This window comes from Poecilia mexicana, unplaced genomic scaffold, assembly GCF_051168715.1.
Source record: "Poecilia mexicana isolate PSO_F unplaced genomic scaffold, ASM5116871v1 scaffold_4, whole genome shotgun sequence".
Classification (NCBI taxonomy): Eukaryota; Metazoa; Chordata; class Actinopteri; order Cyprinodontiformes; family Poeciliidae; genus Poecilia; species Poecilia mexicana.
This window is the reverse complement of record NW_028263373.1, coordinates 23,462,502-23,480,300: the sequence shown is the minus strand read 5'-3', so window position 1 is coordinate 23,480,300 and position 17,799 is coordinate 23,462,502. Positions and strand designations below refer to the sequence as shown.

At 37.3% G+C, this 17,799-nt stretch overlaps 1 protein-coding gene across 1 annotated transcript in view; it reads right to left on the bottom strand.

The window, feature by feature from the left end:
- The window catches only part of LOC148159995 (putative guanine nucleotide exchange factor MCF2L2), a 36,446-nt gene extending 28,113 nt beyond the window's left edge, over positions 1–8,333 (bottom strand). Inside the window, exon 1 of the mRNA XM_088005277.1 lies at positions 1,427–8,333. Coding sequence (XP_087861403.1) covers positions 1,427–1,502 — 76 coding nt within the window. The 5' untranslated portion in view covers positions 1,503–8,333. The remainder of the gene's footprint in view (positions 1–1,426) is intronic.
- Between the last annotated feature and the right edge of the window lie 9,466 nt (positions 8,334–17,799).

The following is a 17,799-nucleotide window of genomic DNA, read 5'->3' as shown; positions in this document are numbered from 1 at the left end:
TTTCTTTTGCATTGCATGTTTTGTTTTATTTCTTTTGGAATAATTGAACTTGTCTGTCCTGTTTCCTTTTGTTCCAGGGACCGAGTAGTGGGCCTGAAGCTTCATTTTTACAAAAAGAAATGTTTTAAGGAAATTGTTTAATAAGATATTGTGTACTGCTCAGTCTGTGTTCGGGTGCATCTTATAACTTTTAAAAAGATCTCCACCTGCTGGTCACACTAGCTTCATCAGGCATGGCAACGAAAACTTTAACCGGTACCAGACAGTGTGTGTGAGAGAGAGTATGGGCCCTTGTGTGATATTGTGTTTAGAACTGTAAATTTCGGTATATGTATGGAGTTATGTTAGTGACTAAAGTTGAATTCTGGTTATATTGAAACAAGAGTTCAAAAGAAGAGTTTTTCATAAAAACGATTTATTTTTCCAAGTTCTTAAAATAAACTATTCATTTAGCTGGTTGTCTGGTGTTATTTATGTTACATCAAATGTGTGTATGGTAATTGGACGAGTAAGGATTTATTCAACATAGGTAAACCTGCGTGGTATCTACCAGAACTTAACGAGCCCAAATAGCCACCCCACCAGTGAGTTTAAGTTCTCGTCCCAGTTATTTGTGGGGTGCTACAGGTGTATTGGCAATTGAGTCAGGCTAAAAACTCCTCTGCAGCTTGCCCTCATGACTGCCCACTGAGCAAAAACTTAACAGAGGTCTCTCTTCAGCTTCCAGACCACTGTCCTCCCATAAAGAAGAACACCTAGCCTTATTTTGTTCGGTAAAAATAGTTTTACAAACTTCCTAATGCTTTGGTGCACGTCCCCAGCTGGCACAATCATGCCATGTCATTTACAAATGTGGTTTTTAGGGAATGGATTTGTGGTGGAATTACACCTCTGAAAAACATCTCTGTTCATTTGAACAATTACAGTGTTGTTGTTTTTTTTTTTCTTTGATGGTCGTGTCCCTGTCTTTTGTGTATGTTAAAATTTAAAATCTACAAATAAAGTGAAAAAAAAAAAAGTGTGCAAGCAGTTTAATCAAAAGCCAGAATGGCTTCTCAAAGGAGTTTACTCAGACTGGCACATAACGCCTGAATTCTCACTCTTATATCTCATTCTGTATTTTTGACAAGAAAACCCAGTTCATCAAGCTCACAAAGGCATAGCTTTCAGGTTTTTGGCATTTCCTCCTAGCATTAGCTTGGCCATCAGAATTTGAAGATTTTCTACACCTGGAAATATTTCAAGAGGTCTTGAATGTTGTCTCTTAAATTAGACAAATGGATTTCAAATTGTCTTACAAATAGCCTTATAACCTTTCCTAGATTTATTGATGGCAATATTTACTTCACTAAGATCATGAATAAGTTACTTCCTTTATGGTATTGCACACCATATCAGAGTGGGACAGAGAGGGTTAATGATCTACCTGAAAGTAAGGCAAACTGCCGATGAAGCTGCTCTATGATGTCCACAGCCAGCAGGGGCCTGATGTCCTGTTGCATGATTTCATCTGAAATAAAAGACACTGATCATATAAATGATGAGCAATGACAGCTGCATGGGTGAGTTTATTTAGTCAAAGTTCATGTTCAGTATGGAGGGTTTGAAGACAAGTTACCAAACAAGTAAGCTGAAAAAATAAATAAATAAATAAATCAAAAACAGCACTTATTACTGATGGCAACAAAATATTTTTACACACTGTTTTAAATCATCCCCAGATAGAATCCAACATCAGCTCAGAAAACAGAGATCTCAGACGGTGTGTATAATAAATCAGGTATTGGGAAAGCATAAAAAATAGGTCAACATTTCTGGGGCCTCATGCATAAAGCGTGCGTGCGCACAAAAAATGTGCTGCGCCATATTTTACGCACAAGTCGGCGTGTATAAAAATTAACTTTGCATCAAAGTGTGCGTAGGTATACGCACACTTTTTCGTTGCCGTGAAAATGTGCGGCAGCCACGTAAACTTTTTCTGTAAACAATATCAAACTACAAAGCGTCAAAACTCACCTAAATACACTGAAACCTGACTCCATTCAGTTATTTAGACCAGCATCAAACCCGATGTTTTTTTTCATGGTTTTATATTTTTATAGCTTAAAAGTAAACGATGAAATTGAACCGCATTTATCCTCATAAAGTAACACGAACACAAAATAAATAAAATAAAATAAAAATAAAAGGATGTGAAAACCTCACTCGAATGTAAATAGTACTTTTCCTCAGTTTTTGTCTCAAAGATGTAATGCGTTGGTCTGTGCGTCGAAGCGTATGAAATGCATCTATGGGGTAATTTCATTCTCACGAAAAAAAAAAACAAACAAAAAAAAATAAAACAGGGTTGGATCAGCAGATTAACTCCAAACAGGTTTGATTATTTTTAAGGTGATTAAGGTGTGTAGACTCGTATGTACGTACACTCTTAGAAATGGCTGTAAATTTACGGTGGAATTCCAGCAGTAACATACTGTTATTCCAAAATACGGTAGGATATTGTCAATTTGATGTCTTCTTCTGCTGTCACAATCAAGACTGATGACTGGCAGTAAACTACCGTAAAATAATTGTACAATATAGTTTTTTCCCCAGGAAAGACATTTTACTTGTATTTGCATCTTAGAGAACCAGCATTTAAAGACAATATTAAACGGAAAGAAAAAAATACTTTCCATAATAAATGTTTTAGGGAATGAATCGAAATCTACAGAGCATAATCAAAAATGTTAGAATACCAGTGCTGGTGTTGTTTGTTAAAAATACAATGTTAATTAAACACTTGTTTAGTCAAATTCAAACATAGGTTTGTCAGTTTCCCTAAAGAGATGGTGTTTGCTAAAGAGTTGCCCCCACAATCGCAACGTATCTGTGACGTCACGTGTTTGCCCGAGAGACAGCAGTATGGCGTCTTGTCTGGAGCTTATCAAGGTAAGTTCCCCAAAGCTATTAAAACTTTGGTCTTTATGTTGTCTTTTTAATGTTCTCTCTTTAATGCATTTATGTAATGTAATGGTGATGTATTGACTGAATGTTTGTAACTCCCTGGCGGACATTATACCACAATATATGCTGCGTTTATACTGTTATGTATTCTGTATCGCAATAAAGATCTATTTAAAAAAAAAAAGGTAAGTTCCATGTTAAAATTATCATGTGATTCTTGAGAATAGAGACAAAATGGGTTTTAATTTTCCCCTTTTTTTAATTATTTCTCAACTTTATGTATGCAAATATGACAAATAATGTTTTGGAAATGTAACTATGCTAAGGTGCAGGCTCCCAGTTGCAACATTTTTTTTAATTACATTTTTAATAGATCTTACCCAGAACTTTGTCATCACCATTTGACAAAAAAATATATAAAATGATTTTTAAAATACCCAATTAGTGATATTTTTACTCATTTTACAGACAAATGCTTCTCAAGAAACAAAAGAAATATTATTTAAAACAAAAAACAACAAAAAAGTCCATCTGACGGAGTTGACAGTGCATGACGGAGTTGACCCAGAACTGAAGGTGGTGACAAACTAGTGAGTAAAATGAAAAACTTGATACATGTGAGCAATTTATGTAAAATACATTAAAATTAATTAATTGTACATTTAAGTGAGATTTGTCAACAATTTCACTGAAAGAGTCACAAAAACTCTGATGGAGTTGACATCTGACGGAGTTGACGAAATGCCAAACTACCTCAATTTATATGATGTTATTCTGAAGGAGGCCATATTGTAGCTCATCAGGTCCATGAAATCCTTACATTATACCAAACTTAAGCTTTTATTTCACAAAATTTCATCACAGTTTTGAAAATTGTCACTTATGGAGTTGACACATCATGGTTGTGACAAGCAACTTAAGAATAGAACAGAAGAAAAAACTAAAGAATAACATAAGCTAACCAGAGCTAACTAGCCCTCCTAGTAAAAGGAAAAGAAAGGAAGAGGTCATGGGGTCCTCAGAAGTTCTGGTGCCCCCCAATAATGCCTGATTTTTTATTTTTTATTTTTTTACATTCTTTTCATGTCTGACGGTGTTGACAAAAACTAGGGACAAATGTCAACGGAGTTGGAAAATATCTACAAATTATTTTTAATTCAATTTATTGATACTTTTATAATTATTTATATACTTAATTGTCATAATGTATAATTTTTGTATTTCTTTAATTGTTTTAAACTATTATTGAGTTCTGCTCCTGGACAAGGGATTTTACAGGCATCATCCACCGACTACAATGTTTGAAATAAAAAAATATTCAGCAAACACCAGGAAAACATACAGTGTTGTGCTCACATGACCCAGGTTAGTTTAGTCAGATATTTGAAAAAATTACATTTTGTGTATATTTTATTCAGATTTTGTGCTTTATCCATAGGACCTGTTTTGTCCCTATTCTCAAGAATCACTGGTTTTTGATTTTGATTATTTTTAATGAATGCATTAATGATAGAGATTTTTTGGTATTATCATTTTGTTCATATTCAGTCTAATGTTAAGACTTTTAGTCTAAAGTGTTCTCTTCCTTATGTGTGTATAAACTGACCTGGAGGTCGCAACTGTCTGTTTCATCTCCATGTGAAACAGTTAACTCTGTGTTTCTCAGACCTTAACAACCAGAATACCTCCTAACTTAAGATGTTAATCTACTTCTTTATTGACAGTTTGACCTAGAGCTGAACTGGGCTCAGACCGTAGATCAGATATCACACCTGGCTGGTTTGTTTAGGTTAGAAGTTTTACGACCTTTGTTGTTCTTCCTGACTGCCCCTTTTGGCTGTTCTGCTTTGACAATAAAACAGGGGCTCACGCGGAAGCAGACCAGAATTCTCTGTGAACGGCCTGGAGAGGCCGTGGCGGAGATTTCTCCTTTTGCAAAAGCTTGGCCTTAAAATTCATATACGTTGTCTGTGGTTCATTTATTTAGGTTCGAGAAAAATACCCAACAATTAACTTTCTGTTTGCGCAACAGTATCAACTTATGCTTGACGTAAGTTTATTTGTTTGAATATCGCGGTACGACTGTTCAGTACAGGGGTGCTCAAGTCCAGTCCTTGAGAGCTGCTATCCTGCAACTTTCAGATGCTTCCCTGCTCCAATTAACACACCTGAATCAAATGAAAAGCTGGTTAGCAGGTCCGCTGATCCTGGTCTGTTGGAGTAAAGATGCATCGAAAAGTTGCAGGACCTCTCGAGGACTTGACGTGAGCACCCTTGGTTATTATTTTTGTTAGCAGCTAAGGCCAGCCAAGCAGGTGTAGCACGGGGTGTCAGGTGGTTAAACAAACATTAAAACTGTCAGAAAGGCAGTTTGAGTTAACATTATTTAGCTGCGGAGTCGTTTTCTTGAAGTTTTCGGCTATAGACGGCATAATGGGGAGAGTGGCTGTGCTGGACCGGTGGTTTGATCTATGCGAGCAAAGCTAAGCCAAAATGTTTTTGTCTCTATAAATAATAATTATAATAAATAATGACATTGGCTGCCTCTTTTTTCTTCATTAGTACTTCATGTTGGTGACTGAAGCCTGTTATGATGACTTCAACACATTTCTTCTGACAGGTTGGTAGAAGAAATCCTCTCCAGAATGTTTCTATAAGCTGACTAATTTCTATAATGCCTAATGTCTGAGTTGTGTTCATGGTAATTATTTCTGACATTTTTATGCTTTATGTTGTAGGTGGTAAAAAATGCTCTCCAGGGTAAACCAGGTGGGCAAAGTATGTTGTTGGGTCTGGTTAGTTTTGCTCACTTCTCTTTAAAATCTGTATTTTTTTATCCTAATGCATCTGCTATTTATCCTGTTGTTCCTCCAGGCTGGGAAAACCAGGCATTCTTCTGTTGGTTCATGTGCTTCATCCTACATCCAAAGGCCACAAGAAGAATCCAAAACAGCTCATGTCAAACTGTGGACCATGTTTTCAGATATGTGCAGGTATGTGGTTATTCTAATGATTCTGCTTTGTAGAAGCACTTTCTTATTGTCTTTGTTTGCTATCTGAATGTAGCTGTGCTACTAAATATATTTAATAATTTTTATTTGTCTCCTTATCATTATGTCAAAGATGCAAGCCAGCTTTGAAACCTTCCTCATTGCCGTGCAACCAGGACAGGCCGTCCTCCTGCATGTTGGTGAAAACAAGAGCAGCACCAAAGACACTTCACAAGATCATCCAAGGAAGCTTTTGATGAAGTCTGAAAGCACACTTCTCATTCAACTTCTGTACATTAATCCAGCCTACAGTTTTCAACATTGATGTGACTTGCACGACAATTGAGGAGTTTAAGATCCTTGCTTTTACTTTACCTGACAGAGTGGACACTATTTATTATGATGATCATTTAAATGCATACTGTATCAATAAGAGGATTTGTTTTATGTTCTTCCAATTAAGGACTTGGTTTATTACAGTCCCTGTGGCAAGCAGCTTTCTGCATGGTCAGCATTGAAGGCCATATTGTCTTTGAGAGGGTCCAGCCAACATTCCAGACAGCACAGTGTTGTCCATCTTCTTCATCTTCAGCCTCCAATGAGGCAGCCAAGACTTTGGTTCATTCAACGGTAAATACATTCCTGTATTTTTTTTTTTTTTACAATGAAATGGTTTTAAAGCAAGTTATGATTGACATTTGACAAAGGTGGTGATGTTTTCTCTTTACGCAATTAAAAACAACTTTATTTATATATTGTACCAGCTGTATTCAAAATGCCTCACTATTTGTATTCTCGGGAATTTTCCCATTTTTAATTTTGTTTTTTAGTCGCTTCATTGGGATTAACCCAGAAAGAGGCACAAAAGCCAGTCATGGGAAGATGGTATCCAAAAACACAGGAAAGACCATTCAAAAGAAAAAGTGACAGTCAATGTTCAGGTTTCCACCTTCATCAAAAACATGATGGACTTTGAGTGGCATCTCATTCAGGTTAGTTGTTGTCCTTTTCTTTTATTTGAAATATTTCTGTTTCCATATTATTTAGGATCTAAATTATATTGTCTTTTCTTTTTCCATGTTGGACAGTGCCTTCATCTGCATCTAATAAAGTAAGTGCCACTTGGACTCTTGAAAACCATTAATAGTTCACATTTTAAAACCCTGTTAGAATTCCACATTATTTCAGCCATGTTGAATTTTAGGTTTTGGAAGTAATTTTTCTTTGATTTTATTTTTTTTATTATTGAATAACTGGAGAAAAAAATATAACTTCATACTCTGCGAACCAGACCCTAAACTTACTTAAAGTCTGGATTGAGTTTTTTCCCCTTGATTAATGACACTTTTATTACATACATTATATCTATCATGGTAATTCAGGGTGAGTTACTTTTAATTCTAAATGAATATCCTTGTTGGACTTTTATTTAAGTGCTATTCTCCTTCAAGATACATTTACCTAACCTATGTATTTTCCTCAAATACATAGGTTACCATTATGTCTTGAGCCGTCGCGCACATGAATATCTTGTGCGGGCCAGCTGTTCGAAGAGCCGGCTAGCTTTACCGCAGTTTTTGCACGGGCGATGTGCCCCTACCGCATAAGCAATACTGAAGAATGATTGCTGTTATTAACGATACAGGGAAGAAGCTTTTTAGTTTGCTAGCAAAGTCGTTAGTTAGCAGCTAGCTAATAGCACAACAACAGCAGCCTAATGTCTGTATGATAAAAATACTGAATCAATAGATAAGAACAGATTTTCCTCACCTGGCTGTCTCCTCCCACTCAGTAGTTCTTTCAGAGAAAGGCAGACGCAGAGGCCTGTCAATGTCTGTTGTATTTCATTACCTCTCTGCTTAAACCGCTACTCTGTGCTGAAGCAGAAACGATACTTCAACGTTTTCTGTCATCTGACAAGTAGCAAGTCTACTCCACTTTATTCACCAAAAACGTTTTGTTTTTTTAATTCACCAAAAACTGTTCTGTAATCTGGAACGTTCGCTACGTTGAGCTCCAGTCAGCCGCCTTATGTCACTGCGCGAGAGGCAACTGCGTCATGCGTCACGGGCAAAAGGTCAAAGGTAACAAGGTGACCGGCTTATTATGTTGTACAAAAAAAACCCAACAAAAAAACTAAATAATTTTAGTAGATGTTATTATGTGTCAGAAGAGGGCTTAGGAAATAATAATACCAAAAAAAATAATAATTTGATCAAAAGGGCACTTGGGGGCAAAGAGCAAAAGGGGCAGGTGCTCAAGCATTGTGTTACATGTTACAGAACTGGAGTTGGTGAGTTAAAAAGTGTATTTTATTTTCTGAGAAGAACGTATTTGTAAAATATTTTTATTTCGTTCAAACAGAAAGCTAAAGTAGCACATTTATGTTGTTTTATGTTCAAAGACTGTGGAAGTGACGGATGAGTTGAGGTGGGTGAAGCATGTTCCCCCCCACACACGATGTTCAACCGCCAAATCGGCGAGTACATTACTTTATTCAGTACCAAGCAGAGTTAAATGAACTTTTGTATGCTTTGTTGGTTATTAAACCAGGCCTTTTTGAGGTTCTGTTGGAAATCGGACCGGGAAATTCCGAGTCAATTGCTGAGTTGGATTCCGCTAGTGAGAAACAAGATGGCGAGCCGTAACCCAGGAGCCCTGTAACCGTCTAGCAGGAGCTAAGCCCTCTGCTGGGTACTGCAAATCATCCAAACTGGTATGACCTGCCCATGTTTTTTGCTGAAATAGCAGTGATTTCAGAGAAACGGGATTAACCCTTCAGGATCATCAGAGAGAAAAGACATTGATTTGAAGCACAAGTTATTCGGTCTTTTGCTGGATTGTGTCTGTTGTGTTTTATTGTTTTTTTTTTCCCTTTGAACCACATTCAGTGTCTGTTGTTACAGTGTGTGGAATGTAAAATTGTTTGTTGGGTTTCAAATAGAAATAAGAAATGGTCAAAACAGGAAATTAAAAACTAACTTCTTAAAAGAACACTAAACTAAAATAGATTTAAAAGATTAAAACAAACTGTGAATTAAATAGATTAACAGTATCAACTTGAACTTAAATAGATCTATAACCTAGGCTTAAATAATATCCTTTAATACCTAACAATAGGTTTAAATTTCAAAAACGGGATTAAATAAGTTATTCTGAAAGAAACAGGGAAACTATTTTGTATTGAAATTTGTGTCATCGTATGTCAACTGTTTGTGGAATTGTTGTTTATTTTCTTTTCTACAAAATAATAAGCCGGCAGTTTAAACTTATTTTCTGGTCTGTGGTCATTGATACACTTGCACTTCTCCCTACTCCTGTAGCCGAACCTAGCACTGGTCCTGTTCTGAGTACTGTAATCACATCGTAAGTGTTACACTTTCAAGTAGAACTTTTTTTTTAATACTTGCACATCAACCTCGCACCAACTAGTGGCGTGGCGAGACCATTACACGTTTTCAATGTGTACCGTTACTGTGTAAACAAAGATTGTAATTAGAACGTCTTCATGTAAATATAATAACAGAAACGGAACAAAAATTCCATTTTCGTTGGATCGTTGTCGTGTAAACAGGGCCTTAATTAAACCATAACAAGCGCAGTGGACTGCACACTAAAGACCCTTTTGCACTGCACAGCTGGACCCGAGTCGGCCCGTCTTCAAAGCAGGGCTGACTGTTTTTGCATTAGCACTTCCAGCCCAGTACCTCCCGGCTCCCTGAAACCCCGAGAGCAGTGGTTCCAATCGGGCCGGCCAAACCAGGCCGGTTTGTAGTTAGGTGTTGTTTGGTTCATTGACTGCGGGGGCGGGACAAAGACCAGATCTGTTGATCAGAGGAGCACTAGACTTTCTCGATGGCTGTCACCAGGGCCAGCCCAACCCTCCATGGGGCCCTAAGCGAAACTTGGTTTTGGGGCTCTCTAGTTCTGCTAATAATGTGGATTGGCTGCAATCAGCAGTCCGATCATTAGATCATTCACACACCTGCTACAAACTTATTGCATCTCTGGCAGTGCTGTTTAAATTATATACATGTATAATAGAATACATTTATTGGCCAACTGGACCAGTGGTTTGATCTATGCAATCAAAGCTAAGCCAAAATGTTTTTGTCTCTATAAATAATAATGATAATAAATAATGACATATTGGCTGCCTCTTTTTTTTCTTGATTAGTATGTCATGTTGGTGACTGAAGTCTGATATGACTTCAGTCACCTTTCTTCTGACAGGTTGGTAGAAGAAATGCTGTCCAGAATGTTTCTATAAGCTGACTAATTTCTATAATGCCTAATGTCTGAGTTGTGTTCTTGGTAATTATTTCTGACATTTTTATGTTTTATGTTGTAGGTGGTGAAAAATGCTCTCCAGGGTAAACTGGGTGGACAAAGTATTTTGAATGACTGTGATGGTGACACACACACAGGTGGGTCTGGTTAGTTTTGCTCACACTTATCTTTAAAATGTTTATTTATTATCCTAATATGTCTGCTATAAATAACAGGATAAATCCTGTAGTTCCTCCAGGCTGGGAAAACCAGGCATTCTTCTGTTGGTTTATGTGCTTCGTCCTACATCCAAAAGCCACAAGAAGAATCCAAAACAGCTCATGTCAAACTGTGGACCATGTTTTCAGATATGTGCAAGTATGTGGTTATTCTAATGATCCTACTTCTTTGTAGAAGCACTTTCTCATTGGCTTTGTTTGCTATCTGAATGTAGCTGTGCTGCTAAATATATTTAATCATTTTTATTATTCGTCTTCTTATCATTATGTCAAAGATACAAGCCAGTGTTGAAGCCTTCCTCATTGGTGTGGAACCAGGACAGCCCTTCCTCCTGCATGTTGGTGAAAACAAGAGCAGCACCAAAGACACTTCACCATCAGTGATCACAAGATCATCCAAGGTAGCTTTAGATGAACTTTCAAAGCACACTTCACCTTCAGTGCCATGAATTCCTCTACAACTTCTGTACATTAATCCAGCCTACAGTTTTCAACATTGATGTGACTTGCACGACAATTGAGGAGTTTAAGATCCTTGCTTTTACTTTAACTGGCAGAGTGGACACTCTTTATTATGATGATCATTTAAATGCATACTGTATCAATAAGAGGATTTGTTTTATGTTCTTCCAATTAAGGACTTGGTTTATTACAGTCCCTGTGACAAGCAGTTTTCTGCATGGTCAGCACTGAAGGCCATATTGTCTTTGAGAGGGTCCAGCCAACATTCCAGACAGGACAGCGTTGTCCATCTTCTACATCTTCAACCTCCATGAGGCAGCCAAGACTTTGGAGTTCATTCGACGGTAAAACCATTCCTATATTTTTTGTATAATGACATGGTTTTAAAGTTTTAAAGCAAGTTATGATTAACATTTGACAAAGGTGGTGATGTTTTCTCTTTACGTAATTAAAAACAGCTTTATTTATATATTGTACCAGCTGTATTCAGAATGCCACACTATTTATATTCTCAGGAATTTTCCCATTTTTGATTTTGTTTTTTAGTCGCTTCATTGGGATTAACCCAGAAAGGAGCACAAAAGCCGGTCATGAGAAGATAGTACCCAAAAAAGACAGGAAAGACCATTCAAAAGAAAAAGTGGCAGTCAATGTTCAGGTTCCCACCCTCAAAAAAAACCTTATGGACTTTGAGTGGCATCTCCTTCAGGTTAGTTGTCCTTTTCTTTTCTTTGAAATATTTCTATTTCCATATCATTTAGGATCTAAATTATATTGTCTTTTCTTTTTCCATGTTGGATGGTGCCTTCATCTGCATTTAATAAAGTAAGTGCCAAATGGACTCTTGAAAACCATTAATAGTTCACATTTTAAAACCCTGTTAATACTAGAATTCCACATGATTTCAGCCATGTTAAATTTTAGATTTTGGAAGTCCTTTTTCTTTTATTTGTTTAGTGATACCCAAAGCATGGATATTTCTTTAAGAACTGTTTTTATGTTCATAAGATTGTAGAAATTAATGAGTTAACCTCAGTTTATGTCGCTGTAAACTGAAAGTCTTCAATTTTTATTCCAGTGTTGGTGAAACTATATATTGACTTTGAAGGCCTATTTTCTTAACAGTTCTCTGAGGAATGGTTATATGTTATTCGTTTTGATTGTTTGAATATACTGGAAATATATGTGGTTTGAGGCATAGTTGTGCCTTTAAATAAAAATTCTGTTCTGAAGGTTATTTATTGCGTCCTCTTTTGTGTTATGTGAAGTTCTGATTATGCAGATTATGCATTTTAGAACCACACCAATTGTAGCACTTCTAAGAACTTTAAAAAGTAGCATTACAGTTTTCTTTGAGTAGCTTACTCATAAAGTGAATGCAATAGTAAAACTAAATTTACAGTAAAAATACTGGAACCTACAGACGCCAGTATTTGAAGGTATATTCACTTTCACCACTGTATTTTATGGTGGCCAACAGATACAAACATGAGAAAAACACATGCAACAAAAAAGAGATGCAAACAATAAATGCTGAAAACAGAAGTGATCCAGACCACTAGGGGGAGTCGAACAAAGAACAGCTGCGTCCGAAGTCAGGTTTTGCATCCTTGGGTCGTCGACGACCGGAAGAGAGAAGCTGTAGCTTTCAGCTAGCTGCTTAGCCTCTACCTTGGCATTATGTTGCTTAGCAATGGTGACAACGTGAATCACATAGCAGTGAAGGAAAGAAAAAACGGACTCGAAGTATGTTTTTTTTCTCTTGATTTCTCTGACTCTTCACCTTTTATAATAAAGGCTGTAGCATATTAAAAAATATCTGTTAGTCTGATTCTAAAATGTTCAAACACGTGTAGCACATTTACACAAGGAATTTAAGAAAGTATCCCTTTTCAAATACTCTCCAAATCTCAGGTAAGACAATACAGTTTAATCAAACTATTATGTTTTTAGGCTTAACTTTAATCAGTCAAACCGATTTGCTCAGAAGTAAATTAAATAATTTAGTTAACCAAAATATTACAACTAGATGTTACCTGACTTAATATCTGTGTTTAACTAACTGTCATTTGGGAAAGCCCAAATGAATCAGGTGTTCTCCCGTGGTATACTAAACCTGGACCAGCTGGCAGCAGGCGAAGGGAGCTGGGGGGAGTTAATGCAGCGGTAGCAGACATGTCCGAAAACGTCGGAGCAATATTACAATTAGGTGATGCACTGATGAACCGAGCAGAAATGTGAGATTTATACAAACCTACAAACATTGTTTAAATCATGTTGTGTCACAGCTGCTAAGCAACATAACGCCAAGGTGGAAGCTAGGCAGTGTTAAGAAAATAAATTTAAAATAAGCTAGTTTTAAAACTTAACATGTCTTGATTCAAATACCCTAATTGTGGTTTTAAAATCAGTAACGTATTCTGGCTTTTTGACCTTTATGTTACCTGTAGTTACAGCAGATGGTTTGCTAGGATTTTTTGAATTGCCTTTTGTCTGTGTGGGAGAACAATACAGTGGAAGTTGTAGCTTTTCACACTCATCTGTGAAAAGCCGTATACACGGCAGGGGTTCCTGGCTTCAGATAAAGGGACAGAGACAGCTCCTGGTTGGATGAGCAAAGATACGCCTTATTTGAATAAATTAAAGATAAGAATACGCCTTCACTATAAAACTTTCTACACAGAAGTAACAGATTAGATTTGCTCTTGCAATTCCCCAAAGACGTCTATGGACGTCTTTGCTTTTCTTTCTTTCCTTCTTCTTCTTTCCATTTATGTCAGGTAAATGAATGTATGTCTCTGTTGTTCTGCAGTTTCTGTTGTAATTTTATGCGTTTTCTATTGGATTAAACTGCAATTCTGTGACGTCAACACGCATTGCTGTTTTCTTCTGAGTGACTACACATGGCCGTCGCGAGAGGACCCAGGATCATAAAGGAAGAGAGAGAGCCAAACTTTTTCCAAAATTAACTAATTCATAGAAATCGTCCTTAACAGCAGCTAGCTGAAGGCTACAGCTTCTCTCTGCAATGCTATCTGCCTTCGCAGGACCCCTCTTCCGTAGACCTGGTCGTTTCTTAAGCCCATGACAGAATAAGCTTGATAGGATGCAGACCCTGAACTCGGACACAAAGCTCTAGTAGTCTGGAACACTTATTTTGATATATATTTTTGCATCTCTTTTTTGTTTGCGTCTTTCTTTGTTGTATTTGTTTTTCTCGCATTTGCTGCGCGTTTGCACCTGTCGACCACCGCAGTATTTTAACGATTCTGTTTTTTAGTTCTGCTGGGGTCCATATGGTTATGTGTATTTGTTATCACTGTTATGTGTAGAGTGTTATGGGGTTATGGGGTTCCCCTGTCTGACTCTGCTGACTCCCACTCACATGTGATGGACCTGTCATGTGGGCGGAGGATCAGAGGAGCGGGAGGACCAGGACCGATGCTAATCTGACAGAAAACCAAAAGAGCGGAGAGTTCAGTGTGTGTTAGCAGTGAAGCTATTCAGTTGAGTGTAACGGTTTGTTAGAGGGGTGAGCTAAGGAATAGCAGCTCGCTGTTATTTCTAATAAACCCTGTTGGCGGTACTACGTCTGCGGTGTGTTGGCGTCATGACAGTATTCACTTACAGTAAACCACTTTAAAAGGTAACTACAGGATTGAAAAGGTAAATTTCCAGTATAATACTGTAAACGCCAGCTTTTTTTTTTTTTTTACCGTTTTTCTGAAAGAACGGTAAAAAATACCTGGCGTCTGTAGCTACAAGTATTTTCTTAATCATTCTTTCAGAAATACTGTAGATTACCGTTCCTTTCAGTCATCGCAGAATCAGTTTAGTTGGATCAGGCTCAGATACAATGTCTATGAACTCTGTCCGGGTCAGTTTGAATTGTTTTTAGGTTGGATCTAAACACTAGAGCAAATTTCTCCTCTAGATGTCGACTAGGAGGAAGTTGTGAGGCTTCAGACCCCAATAGGTGAAGTGCTGATGGGGTCTCATAATTTAAGTGGAGTCAATTAATGTCATTGTCCTGTCGGTGGTTTTTATCACTGCTGAGAAAAAGTTAGATATGTTCATCTGCTTGATTAATATGTGACGGGATTTTCTGTCCAACTTGTTAAATATTAATTAAACCACATAAATATTTAATGTAACAGAAAAGCCCATGTTAATGTCATTTAGACATTGACGGATAAAAATAGAATGTGATGAAATTTTTTATGCCGTTAGTCAAAATGACGGACAACAAAAAAGTCTAGTGTGACCTCTGGTTGATATTTATGTTTATAAAGACCTGGTTACATATATGTACAAGGCCTTACACTGTTGCTGCTTGTGTGTTGGTGTGAGCAGACGTTGGGCCGCTCAAAACCAACTCAGTGTTGTTTGAATTAGGGATGCACCAATATGAAAATCTGAGCTGATATCCAATATTGATATATTATGGCCAAAATTGACCAATGTTGTATGTAACATATTTATCAGACTGATACAGATATTTGTTCAAAAATTGACTGTCGGTCAATCCCAAGGTTAGTGCCGATGTTTTGTGCATCCCTAGCTGTTTTCATGAAGAGTAATGAATGCAGAAAATGAAAGTCTCAGTCATTTCAATCTGGTTTCTTTAATGAACTGTTATGATTTCAGCTCTGCCTTGACAGCTTACTCTCCCTCCCTCAGGCTGATTACTCATTATCCTCCCCTGCACTGTGCCAAGCCTCTGGTTGGTTCTGGCTGATTTTACTTGAACGTTACATTAACAGTGATTTCACTGAACTCCAAAGGCCTGTTCAGGCACTGATCCAATAGAGGATCTGTGGGATGTGGTGAAATGGAAGATTATCATCATGTATACTATACAGCTGACAAATCTGCAGCAACTGCCTGATGCGGTCATGTTTATATGGACACAAATCTCTGAGGAATGTTTGAATCTATGCTAAACAAGTAAAAAATATGTAGCTCAGAAGTCAAAAGATGGTTCAACACAATATTAGCAAGCTGTACACGTTAAAAATCAGGTTGAGGGGAAAAAATCTAAGACTGGTCAGGTGGAGTATCCTTTGCAGGAACAAAAGGTATAAATTGTTATGCAACAGGAGCCAGGCACTCACAGAGTGTTCCTCTTGTTGGAACAGCAAAGCAAAAAGCGAAGGAATAGATTGATGACTATTTCAAGACATAACAGAAAGTCTGTGTTTAGAAACTCACCAGGAGACAGAGTAAATGAAAACTTTGTGAAGGCCAATAGTTACTCAGGATGAATTTGAGAGAAACCCTGAACAAAAGGAAATCAATGTGAATACTAATATAAGCATGAATTACATATAATATTAACAAAAAGTCGCTGGTATTTTTTGTGTACCTGGCAATTACACCTAATAAAGACCGTAGATTTGCCAGTCAAGCCGCAGATACAGAAAGATATGCATGAGGTTCTAATTAACCTCAAAATAATTCCACACATCTCAGTGGCAGTGACCTGTTTTGTGACTAAGCAAATGACATTTGCTTATAAAAGTCAACTTGGCCTCAAGAAGAACAAGGGGGCCTTGAACACCACATCAGAGTCAGTAAGGGTTTCCATAAAAACAATGTTAAATGGGAAAGAGGTGTGGGAAATTTTAAAAAGCGAGCAGACATGTCAGATGGATGTTGTTTGCTTTTTCTTTAATGCTCTTGCATGCTTTCCTATATGGCATAACATAACAAAACTGCAAGAAAAACTTCCAACATTGGCTCAAACTCTAAGCTTTAGTACCCTGAACAGGAAACATGGTTACACTTATTTTACAATTTTCTGTGTTAGGTGAAAAAATCATATCAAGATGTCTGAAACCACAGTGTGTGAACTTTACCTATAACATTTTTGACTTTCTTTGTGTTATCACCTCTGCAAACGAAAAAATCCACAGAGAACAAACTCCTCTTCCATAAGATGATTCAAAGATCAAATATCCAACCCTGGTCCATCAACAACAGCTGTGTCTTCATCACCATCAACATCATCAAAGCCATTCTTAATGTCCAGATGAACAAATCTTAGTTTCCCTCAGCCTCCTGTCACATTAACAAACTTGCAACAAAACAGTCCCATACATATGTAGCTGGGGCTGTTATATGTGCTTGTGGTCAGTTTTTCCAGATCCAGCTGTGAAACAGCTCTACTTTGAGCTGCAAGCAGCCAATGAGCTGCTGAAAGAGAGCTGGGCAGGCGCTCATGTAAAAAAAAAACAACAACTTGAAACTGAAGGAGAAAAAGTGTGTGTGTGTGTGTGTGAGAGAGAGAGAGAATCAGAGAGAAAAGAAAGAATCCAGAGTCATATGTTTGATTTTTGCAGACTATGATGTTTCACTTGGCAAATGGCCTGTGTGTTGCTGTCTGTCTCCAGCATTTTCTGACGTTTGGGTCTTCCTAGACTGCCAATGGTAAACTTTTATGGTCTGGAATTCTTTCCTACAAAATTTCTTTACAAGTAAAGAGTGTACCAAGGAAAAATTTGCTATTTCAGTTAACTGAAAGATTTTGACTTAGCAACTACATTTTATTTGTCCTCATTTAATTTAACTAAGATGACCAACACTTTCTCAAAAGTTGACAGTGATTATGTCCAATCACTGTCTTCCACTTATCTAAAACTGGAATGCGGAGGCAACAGGTACAGAAAAAAACCGAATACTGTAATTTCTCTCCCTGGCAACACTCTCCAGCTCACTCCAAGAAATCCCAAAGTGTTCCCAGACCAGAAAAAATATGCCCTTCACTTCATTCAAAACTTGGCCTCTTCTATGAAGGAAGATAATTTTGGTGGCTTGAGTCCAGGATCTTGTTCTCTCAGTAACGACCCACAAGTCATGGCAAGACATAATGAGAGGAATAGAATCTGATAAAT